General features: G+C 41.8%; 1 protein-coding gene across 4 annotated transcripts in view; it reads right to left on the bottom strand.

Annotated features, from left to right (window-relative positions):
• pdcd6ip (programmed cell death 6 interacting protein) overlaps positions 1-11,843 on the bottom strand; it is a 72,520-nt gene extending 60,677 nt beyond the window's left edge. For 2 of the 4 annotated variants that reach the window (XM_052023125.1, XM_052023127.1), the window contains exon 1: positions 11,579-11,843. In XM_052023125.1, coding sequence (XP_051879085.1) covers positions 11,579-11,787 — 209 coding nt within the window. In that variant the 5' untranslated portion in view covers positions 11,788-11,843. The remainder of the gene's footprint in view (positions 1-11,578) is intronic. The other 2 variants (XM_052023128.1, XM_052023129.1) reach the window with 1 other exon arrangement.
• Positions 11,844-12,056: the final 213 nt, after the last annotated feature.

Here is a 12,056-nt window from a genome sequence, read left to right as displayed (position 1 = left end):
TATTACTTCAAAGATCTACTTTATAGAGTAATTGCTAGAAAAATTAGAGGGAAGAAGAAAAAAAATCACCTGTTGGGTATTACCGTCGGAAAAATTCTGCATGAGGAAGTGAGAGAAGCAGAAACCTTCATCATATTTATAAAGTAATTGCATGCGTTTTCAAAGAGCTGTGACCTTCAAGACTACAACAGACCAAGGACGAGAGAATGGGATTAGGCTGAGTAGTTTTTACTTCGACCAGCAGAGACAAAATAGGATGAATGGCCACCTTTTGAGTCCTACATATGACTATATGATTATCACATGGCTGGTCAATAGGTACAGCATGTTTTCTTCTACAAGTAATACATGGATTTTAGGAAGGGCCATCACAGCAGACAAGCTAGAAAACTTTTAGGTTTATTCAGTTAAGGGGAAGTGACAAGAGTTCTAAAAAAAAATTGGCAGAGCAGCAGGGTTAGGGTAAAGCCAATACTTTAATTGACTGGAAGTCTGTATGCAGTGGGATTTTACAAGGTTCTGTATTAGGCCTCTTGCTTTCAGCAGTTTTTGTTCCTATCTTTGACTTAAATGTAGGAGTAATGATTCATTTTCAGCTTATTCATTTGGGGAAGGTAACAAAACTACAACAAAATGTGGGAACTGAGAAGTATTGGTGTTGGTATTGGTTTATTATTGTCACTTGTACAAAGGTACAGTGAAAAGCTGGTCTTACAAACCGATCATACAGGTCAATTCATTACACAGTGCAGTTACATTGAGTCAGTACAGAATGCATTGATGTAGTACGGGTAAAAACATTAACAGTATAAAGTGTCACAGCTACAGAGAAAGTGCAGTGCAATAAGGTGCAAGGTCACCACAAGGTAGATCTTGAGGTCATAGTCCATCTCATTGTATAAGGGAACAGTTCAATAGTCTTATCAAAGTGGGGTAGAAGCCGTCCTTAAGTCTGGTGGTACGTGCCTTCAGGCTCCTGTATCTTCTACCCGACGGAAGAGGAGAGAAGAGAGAATGTCCCAGGTGGGTGGGGTCTTTGATTATGCTGGCTGCTTCACCGAGACAACGAGAGGTAAAGACAGAGTCCAAGGAGGGGAGGCTGGTGTCCGTACTGTGCTGGGCTGTGTCCACAACTCTCTGCTGTTTCTTGCGGTCCTGGGCAGAGCAGTTGCTATACCAAGCCATGATACATCCAGATAGGATGTTTTCTATGGTGCATCTGTAAAAGTTGGTGAGAGTCGAAGGGGACAAACCAAATTTCTTTAGCCTCCTGAGGAAGTAGAGGCGCTGGTGAGCTTTTTTGGCCGTGGCTTCTATGTGATTTGACCAGAACAGGCTGTTGGTGACGTTCACTCCCAGGGACTTGAAGCTCTCAACCCTCTCGACCTCAGCACCATTGATGTAGACAACTGCATCTACACTGCCCCCTTTCCTGAAGTCAATGATCAGCTCTTTTGCTTTGTTGACATTGAGGGAAATGTTATCATGACACCATTCCACTAAGCTCTCTATCTCCTTCCTGTACTCTGACTCATTGCTGTTTGAGATACGGCCTACAACGGTGGTATCATCTGCAAACTTGTAGATGGAATTAGAGCAGAATCTGGCAACGCAGTTATGAGTGTATAGGGAGTAGAGGGCTGAGGACACAGCCTTATGGGGCACGAGTGTTGAGAATAATCATGCCAGAGGTATTGCTGCCTATCCTCACTGATTGCAGTCTGTTAGAAAGTCAAGGATCCAGTTAGAGGGAGGTGTTGAGTCCTAGGTCTCAGTTTAAAGTAACTGAGATTTTAAAGTGCATGTCCACAGGTTTTAAGTGCAGAACAGCAAGAGCTGGAAGGTTAGGTTAGAATAATATAAAATTAGTTAGGCCTGTTATACTCTGTATAGTTCTAATCACATTACAGGAAGGTTATTGTTACATCAGAGTATATGCAGATATATGAGGGATTTGGCTAGGACAAGAGAATTTTAACTTTGAGGATAGCCAAGAGTTGTTTTCTGTGGGACAGAGACAACTGATGTTTGAAAAGTATAAAATTGAAAATATAAATAACATTTCAATCATCCAGGCTTTATATTTAGTTATCTACCTCTTCCCCCATACATGGAAACCAAAAAGTCTCTTCACGAAGTTCCTGCTGCAGAATTACATTTCTGTTTGTCAGCCTTGGACTCCAATTTACCCAAAATAGATCATGGCTTTACTTGTTTAACCAGTTCAGCTCCAGTAAAGCATTTTTATTCTATATTGTTCCTTGTTCTTCTCCCTAATAGTCTAAAGCTTTTGGTCCTGTGATAACTATTCCCCAAATCCCCTCTGGAATGAGACATTTTCCTCACATGAATTACTTCACTCTATTGTGCCAAATTTGTACTATATTTAAGTCGCACTAGTGGTGTAAGTTATTCAAGTTTTATTCAAACTCAATTGAAAAAACAACATAAGCACTCACACCTTACACAGTAAACTTCCTGTTCATTTTCTTGTTGATCAACCAACCAATTAATTAGTAACTCTGATTCCTCAGAATCAGAATTACTAATCAAAAATAACCTCAGATTCCTCAGAATCAAAAATAACCTCAGGGCATCAATTTTCTTCAATCTCATTTGCTTTTTCACCTTCTCCATCTTTCCTGAATATCTTGTACCCCAGAATATGAAGCAGCCAATCCCTTTTTAACCCAAGTCTTGGATATTCGAGGAAACCAGAGTCATTCAGAATTTACTACCTAGTTTCAAACATCAGTGAGAGTAAAAACAGGAAAATGACAGATGAATGCAAGTGTGAGACCACGCTTGGAGAAATGTGCCCAGTTCTGGTCACCCAGCTATGGAAAGGATGTCATTAAGTTGGAAAGGGTGTAGAAAAGATTCACAAGGATATTACCAGGACTGGAGGGCTTGAGTTATAAGGACAGGCTGAATAGGCTGGGACTTTTCCCCCTTGGAACACAGGAGGCTGAGTGGTAGCCCTATAGAGGTATCTAAAATTATGAGGGTGATAGATAGGAGGCATAGTGGGTCACAGACTTTTTCCCAGGGTAGGGGAATCCAAAACTAGAGCATAGATTTGAGGTGAGGGGGGAAAGATTTAAAGGGGACCTGAGGGACAAGTTCTTCCACACAGAAGGTGGTGGGTATTGGATCAAGTGCCAGAGGAAGCTGTGGAAGCTGGTACAACTACAATGCTTAAAAAACACTTAGACAGTACATGGATAGAAAAGGTTTGAAGTGTTATGGGCCAAATGTAGGCAAATGGGACTAGCTTAGATAGATATCTTGGTCAGTATGGACAAGCTAGGCCAAATGGCCTGTTTCACTGCTGTATAACTCTACAACTCTTATCTCATTGCACCTTGCAGAGAAATCTGAACAGTTGAGTTAAACACCGTGGTTCAACTATATGTTGCCATTGGTTAGCCTATGTTTTTGTTTAAATATATTGCTGGACAGCCATATTTCTGACCTGTGAACTGTTCAGGTTACGAACCAGCATTAGGAAAAGAAACCTGTTAAAACCTAGGAAGGGGCTGTAGAGGGTGCAACTGCACTGGAGAGAATGCAGAGATTGCCTGGATTGGAGGACTTTAGTTCTTGAGAGAGAATGGAGAGACTGGAACAAAGGAGACGGGACAAAGGTCCTGATAGAAGTATTTAAGATTAAGAGAGGCTTACGTAGGGTAGTTAGGCAATTTCTTTTCAACCCATGATAGGGTGTCAAAAACAAGAGGGCAGAGGTTTATAGTGAAAGGAAGGAGTTTTAAAGGGAATTTAGGGTGTGAGGGTTTTTTTGTTACAGAAAGTGGCTCATGTCTGGGATGTGCTACCAGAGAAAGTGATGGAATCAGATCCGATCACTCTGTTTAAGAGGCATTTAGATTACATTTACAAATGCAAGGCATAGAAGGATACAGTCCTAATACAGGCAAATGGAATTAAGGTGGACGAGTAAAAAGGTCAACAAGAGCATGGTGGGCCAAAGGCTTGGTTTCTGTGCTGTATTAATCTGTGACTCTATGATCCAAGATAAGCTACACGTGAGAATGAGGAGAATCGAGGAAACGCATGACGAAGTCAGAAGAGAACTAAACTATGCTGTATCTTAAAAAAAATATACTTGCAACAATTCAGACAAATTCACCCAAACTTCAATCAATCATCCTCATTTTAAATTATATACACACACAAGATGGACTCAATAGTAGAAACAGCATCTGGTTTCAAAACTATTTTGTTAAAAGGGTAACTATTCTGACAGAATGAGATACAATTCAAAAGGAAAACCATTTTCAAGGAAGTTGTGGAATGGCACAATAAAGTGATGCATTTTGGAATATTAACAAGGCTAGGACATATACAACATATGACGACATATGTCAGTGATAATAAACCTGATTCTGATATACCATGCATGGTAGGGTCTAACGGAGTATTGAGAAACAGAGGAACCTGGTGTACATGTCTAAAGATTCTTGAAGGTAGGTAACATGGTTAAGAAGGTATATAGGATACCAGTCTTCATTAGTCAGGGCACTGAATACAAGAGCAGGGAGGTTACGCTGCAACTTTATAAATCATTGTTCAGATCTCAGCTGCAGTTCTGGTCACCATACTACAGGAAAGATGTGGTAATGCTGGAGTGGCCACAAAGGAGCTTCATCAGGACACAGCCTGAGATGGAACATTTTAGTTATGAGGAGACACTTGAGAGGCTAGCTCTGTTTTCCCTGGAGCAGAGGAGTTTAAGAGGGGACATGACTGAAGTTTATAAAATTATAAGGTGTACATTTAAGATAGACAGCAGAAAACATTTCTTCAGAGATAGATAAAATAAGAGAACATAGATTTAGGGCAAGGGGCAAGAAATTTAGAGGGGATCTGAAAGGGGGCAATTTCACCCAGAAAGGGGTAAGTACCTAGAATAAAATGCCTGAGAGACTGGTGGAAGCAGAGTTGCTGATGGCTTTTAAGAAATGTGTACATCAATGGTCAGTGTGGACATGCTGGGGTCAAATGCTGTATGACACTATGATTCTATGAATAAGCACATGTTCTCTTTGCAAGTGCAGAGGACGTAATGCAAATCATGCAATAATTAGTCATCATCACATGCTTTCATATAAATTCCATATAAGTACTAAAACTGTAATAAAATTTTAAAAAGCTGGAAAAACTCAGCAGAGTTAGCATTTTAGGTCAAAGACCCTTCATCAGGACTGTAAATTGTAATGCTTACAATATCTGTGTAAAGATTATTTGAAATAAATAAAGTAAAAATGTGTTGCAAAACAACTGTTCAGGAAGGGTTTGCCTATCAAAGGATCAGAATTCTTATGATCTGGTTACAATAAAAACCTTTACATGAGGAAATAGGAGCAAGAGAAGGCAATATGAGCCCTCAAATTCGCCCAGCCACTTAATATGGTCATGATTGATCTGCACCAGGCTTCAATGCCTCTTCTGTGCCAATTCCACACAACCTTTGATTCCCTGATCTTTCAAAATTTTATCTCCTTTGCAAATACCTCATCTATGCATCTTGTGCTCCAGCCTTTTACAAGGGAACTCAGTGAATGCCTTCTGGTTCAAAACTTGCATCTACAGATTCTCTTTTATCAACTCTACTAAAGCTCCAAGAACGCAAGAACAGATGGCCTTCCCTTGGAGGTAACTAAGAAAATTGATGAAGGCAGCCTGGTAGACGTGGTTAACATGGATTTTAGCAAGGCTTTTGATGAAGTTTTGCACAGTAGGCTGGCCCAGAAAGTTAGGGCCTATTGGGATCCAACGTGTGTTGGCAAACTGGATCTAAAATTGACTTGGTGATAGGAGGCAGAAGGTAGTAGTCAAGAAGTGTTTTTCTGACCGGAAGGAAGTCTGTCACCATTAGTATACCAGTGGGAATCGGTGTTGGGGCCAATGTTGTTTGTCATATTGTTTGTCTATATATATATTATGTATATAAAAATGACTTGATGAGAATGTAGGTGAAATTTGCTTGTGATTTACAAAGCTGGGTGGAGCTGTGGCAGATGGAATTTAATCCAGACTAGTGAGGCAATGCATTTTGGGATGTCAAATACTAACAAGACATAAACAGTAAATAGTAAGGACCTCAGGCATGTTGATGTGCAGAGGGACCTTGGGGTGCAAGTCCATAGCTCCCCAAAAGTGGCGACACAGATGGTTAGGATAGTGAAAACTTTCGCCATGCTTGCCCTCACAGGCTAAACCATTGAGTACAAGAGTTGGGATGTCACATTGCAGCTGTACAAAACATTGGTTAGGTCACATTTGGAGCAGTGTGCCGAGTTCTGGTCACCACACTACGGAAAGGATGTGACAGCATTAGAAAGAGTGCAGAAGAGATTCGCCAGGATGTTGCCTGGAATTAAGGTATTTATTTCTAAGGAGAGATTGGATAGGCTGAATTCTCACTGGAACATAAAAGTCATTGAGGTGACATTATAAATGTTACATAAAATTATCAGGAGCACAGATAGAGTCGTTTTCCTAAGGTGTGAGAGTCCAAAGTTAGGGGGCATAGCTTTCAGATGAGAGGGTAGAAATGTAAAGCAGATCTGAGGGGCAAGCTTTTCCTTCACAATGGTGGTGGATATTTGGAAAAAGCTGCCAGAGGAGCTGATAGAGGTAGGTACAATCACAGCATTTATAAAGCATTCAGCCAAGTACATGGATAGTGGGATTAGGAAAATGGGATTAGTGTAAAAAGGCTTCTCAGTTGGCAAGGACGAGTCATGCCAAAGGGCCAGTCTCCATGCTGGAAGACTGTGAAATTTTCAATTTGCCTGTACCCTTCCAGAAATTGGTGAGTTTTGAAAAACTTAAAATGGCACTATTATCTCTATAGTCACTTTCTTTAACATGAACAGGCAGGGAATAGAGGGATACAGATCACATGAAGGCAGATGGGATTAGTTTAGATTGGCATCATGGTTGGCACAGACCTGGTGAGCTGAAGAGTCTATTCCTGAGCTGTATTATACTATGTTCAAAGCTCTTGGCTTTGCCCTGGTGACTTGACTGCCTTTTGTCATATTACTTTTTCCCAATACTTTGTCCCTTGTGATGGGATTGTTACAAGTTCTTCTATGCTACTTTAAACCAGCCCATCTGTTATCCCTGGGATGTTTACAGTGTCCTCCAACGTGAAAACTGATGCAAAGTATGGTTTTACATATCTGCCATTTCCTTGCTTCCTGTTATTAGTTCACCAACTCTCTCTCCATTTGTCCCACATTTCATACTAGCTACCCTCTTTTTAGACATCTATTAAAACTCTTGATGGCCATTTTGATATTCCTTACTAGTTTACTCTCAGTTTTCTCCCTCCTTATTAGCTTTTCAATCCCCAGCTGCTGGTTTTGGAAAAGTTTCCAGTGTTCTGGTCTATCAGCAGCTTTTGCCACTTTTGATGTTCTAGCTTTTCATTCAATATTTTCTTTGTTAACAATGGATAGCTCATTTTTCTCAGTGAGTCTCTCTTTCTAATTGGAATATATTTCTACTGAGAGTTATTAAATAACTGCTTAAGTATCTGCCATTACTCGCTTACTGACCTTTCCTTTAGTCGATTTTCCCCAGACCACTCTACATAACTCTTCCCTTACATGTTGATAATTGCCCTTAGCTAAGTTGAGGACACTGGTTTTGGACCTGAGGTGTTCACCCTCAAACCATTTCGTGATCACTACTCTCAAGACAGGATCCTTAACTACAGGATCTTTATCACTCATGCCAAATTACGCGTGATCAAATCTAAAATAGCCTGTTCCTGGGCAAGTACTGTTTCAGGATGCTTTAAGTCAAAAATAAGGATGGAGTGAAGACAATTTCAATTCAATAATGAAATGCTATCTGGAACCTTGTAGCAAACAGTAAAGCAGTAGTTGACAAGCAGAAGTGGTCCTTTTTGAAATAAGGATGACTGGCAATTTACAATTGATAATAAAAGTTGATGGAAAATTTCTCAACCAAGTTGACAAAACTACTTTCAAAAAGAGTCACTGCTATTATGCAAGTGACTGAAATTGCCTTTTGTTACGAACTAGAGATATTTCCAATGTCATTCTACTTTTCTGCCTTCCATGCATCTGAAAAAAAAATTTTGAACTGGAATCTTTCCAACAGGAACTTTTCACATTGCAATCTAATAAAGCAGCAAAATGAAGAACCGGGAATTCTAAGGTGAGGTTTTGGATTTAGATATCCTACTCTCTGAGTTTTGAATCCTAAGAATGTGTAGATGTCAAGATTAGGGAAGGCTGAATGTGTAACTAAAGAAAAGGCACGCTATTGAGCATCCAAGCAATTGCTGTCAACCAAATATAACAAGAACATGGATCAAAATATACTTATTTTAAGACTGGTCCACTGATTTAGAGAAACTAAAAATTCCAGGCAACTCATCACATCCTCAAATCAAATGAGATCAATTTCAGCATAATCTATTGGCATAGCATGTTTTAAAGCACTATTCAGCTATATTCTGACCTTTTCTTCATGACACCCATTTTAAAAATTAATTTCTAGTTCAGGTAACCAACACCTTGAATAAGTTGGTGGATTTCCTTTAGACCCATAGCATAAAAAAACCACTCTAGAGGTGATATTCTGTCATTTGTCCCCAGGTGACATGTCACACACAGGTGTTGGCCTCATTCTCTACCTGAAAAATTGGATGTTTGGATGCACTTCGCAGGGTGCTGTTCAGTCAGCACCATTCTTTCCAACAAAATACAAACCCATCCCACTAATTTCTCAATGAATCAACAACAAAATGTTTCCATGATCAAAACACTCCACAAAGCCTTCCCTTAAGCCTTAGTCCTAGAGCTTAGAACATCCGTCGCAGGACTTTTGGGAGACTGGATGTATAATAGAATGCTTTTCTTTGATATTCTCTTAGCCTCATTCACACAAAAGCTATTTAAAACTGTTTTTAATCATCTGGTTTTGGACTCCTTAGAATTTGAAAACATAGATTAAGTCATCCTTCGACCTATTCCCCCCCCCCCCCCCCCCCCCAGTAAAACCAAATCCGATAGGGAGAATCTCTGTATAAACACAGGACAAGCCACAGAAGTCATCACTTTCCACCAAAGTTAGTAAAACATTTTAAATTTGGCTTTCACACACAAAAAGGAAGAACTCAGCAGGTCAGGCAGCATCAATGGAGAGAAATAAATAATCAACATTTTGGGTTGAGACCCTTCATCAGGACTGTAGACCCTTCATCAAATAAAAATCATGTCAAATTTGAATGGGGAAAACATGCATAAATATTTCCTTTCAAAAGGAGACAGTAACACCCATTGCAGTGGATCAAACCACTGTGGGTCCCTCACAAGGAAGTTTGCAACATGGGGGTCCTGATGAAGGGTCTTGACCAGAAATGTTGACTGTTTAGTCTCCATAGATGCTACTTGACCTTTTTGTGTGTGTTGCTCCAGATTCCAGCATCTGCAGAATCACTTATGTCTTAAGTTTGGCCTTGCCAATTATTATAGCATTTAAATCAATGAACAGAGTACCCACATATATTAATATTCATACTAATATCACTGAGGCACAGGTTTGAGATCAAGTTATGTGACTACCAACAGAGATAAAACACTCTGTGGACAAGATTATCCCTAGTACATCAGATTCATCAGCCAAAGAATTCATTAGTGCATGCTCTGTAAAGAGTCACAGTGCAACAAATACATATTCTTTCTCCCAGTATATATACAGCCAAGTATTTCACCCAAGCAAATACAGTTGTCAATAAGAAAGGTTGGAGATGCACAATTTTGGCAACTTAATTCAAACGCAACAGCATAAGTAACAACAAAATAATTACACCTGCTACTCATCCAATTGGTATTATATTACAGATTCGAACATCAGCTTGCAGTACCAAGTGGGAAAAATCCCTATTTTTGTACTATCGCAACACCCTGATCTCAGTAAAGTACAAGGCTGACTGGTCAAATATTGCACTGAACAGCACATGTGCCTGTACAAAGTTTGCCATATGGGGGTAGATGTGCTTCCAATCACCAAGTACATCCCCTTGGAGCCAACTTGACCTATTCAATATGGCATGACCCCTTTCTATAAGGATAAATAAAATTGGTCATTAAACAATTTGTACAAACATACACACCAGGGATCCAAATAAACACAAACTAGAGGGCACAGGTTAAAGGCGAGAGGGGGAAAGATTTAAAGAGGACCCAACGAGCAAGATTTCCCCAAACAGGGGGTGGTGGGTAAATAGAATGAGCTGCCAGAGGAAGTGGTAGAGGCAGATACAATTACAAGGTTTAAAAAAAATATTCAAACAGATACGTGAATAGGAAAGGTTTAAAGCGATTATGGGCCAAATACATGCAAATAGGACTAACTCAGGAATACACATTGGTCAGCACAGACAAGTTAGGCTGAAGGGCTCACTTTCCTGCTGTACAACTCTACGGCAAAGGTAACGGAACTGGATAATTAAGGGAAAACTCCTGAGACCACAGATACCAACTATCCTGCTAGTGCTTCAGCATTTTCTTTTTACACACACAGTCTTTTAAAAAAGAAATCAACCTGGCACTTTTCAAGGTAACAAAAAGGGATTTAGGTCTGTGGTTACTTAAGTTAGTTTTAAAATTAAAGTGCTGACTAATGCTCAAGGTATCAAAAACAAAAAAGTCCAATCGTTCAACCAGAAGCAGACATCAACAAGCAGTAACTTCCTCAGGATTAGTTTTGTAGTGTTACCACAGTCAAAAGTCTGGGGGTTCAGGTGTTTAAAGGGTTTAAGTGCATAATTTACAATAGCTTTTCCAATGAGAGACTAATGCACAACTAACTGAAAGACTGGTGTTCTAGACAAGATATGACACCATCTAACTTCTTGGAAGGTGCAAATACTCCCGTGGCGAAAAACAAAAGAAAGACAAGTGTCCAAAAGAAGTGTTTGCCTGTAATATACAGGAATAATTTCAGGTCAAAAATTATGCGTCCTGCGACGGAGGGATTCTACATTCTGTCTTTGCACTGTCCTGCTGCCATAGAATAACAAATTTCAGGACATACAAGTCAGTGATCATAACTTGCATGAAACAGAATCAGGTTTATTTCCTGAAAGTATCTGGGACTTGATTTAAGCTCTTAACGTCCAACCACTGGGACAATATCCACACAGAAAAATAAAAATATTTTAAATGTGAACGAGGGAAACGTAGAAATGTTTCCCTTCAGAAGGAGACGGTAACACCACTGCGGGCCCGGGACCCGGACCCGGCGCTCAAGCCGCCCGCTCCCACCGGCAACAGGTCGTTGAGTTACCAACGTCGGGGTCCCTGTCCAGCCGCTGTGCCCCGGACTCCCTAGGTGGGCCCGGTGCCCCAACCCTCGGTGCCCCAACCCTAGCCCGGTCCGGCCCCCCAGCCCCAGATCCCCAGGGCCCCGGCCCCCCAGCCCCAGGTCCCCGGCCCCCCGGCCCCCCAGCCCCAGGTCCCCAGGCCCCCGGCCCCCCAGCCCCAGGTCCCCCGGCCCCGGGCCCACTCACCTCAGCAGGATCTCCAGCGAGCTGTCGTGCTTGTCGAGCGGCCGGCCCACCGCGCTCTTCCTCAGCTTGTTGAGCTCCTCGGCCGCCCGGACGTACTCGGCCTGAGCCTCGCCGCTCGGGTAACTGGCCGCGATGAACTTGGAGAGCGGCTTGGCCAGGTCCACCTCGGACGCCTTCTTCAGCGGCACCGACACGAACGTCGTCGCCATCGCGGCCTTCGGGCGGGCACCAGGAAGCGGCGAGAGGCAGAGCGCGGCCCCGCGTCACGGCATGACGTCATCACGCCCGCTCCCTGCCGCACTGGCGATGGGGGGCGATGGGGGGCGATGAGGGGGGGGGGGGGATGGCAGGAATGAGCATGTCCCAGATAGTGAGGGTCCTTAGTGATGGAGCAGCAGGTAGAATGCTGCAGGAACTCTGTGGGTCCGACAGCATCTGTTGTTGGGGGGTGGGGGGTGGGGAATGGGAGTCACCAGAA

The sequence above is a fragment of the Pristis pectinata genome, chromosome 9, assembly GCF_009764475.1.
Source record: "Pristis pectinata isolate sPriPec2 chromosome 9, sPriPec2.1.pri, whole genome shotgun sequence".
In the NCBI taxonomy this organism is placed as follows: Eukaryota; Metazoa; Chordata; class Chondrichthyes; order Rhinopristiformes; family Pristidae; genus Pristis; species Pristis pectinata.
The sequence above is the reverse complement of the archived record's forward strand: the minus strand, read 5'-3'. Positions and strand labels throughout refer to the sequence as shown.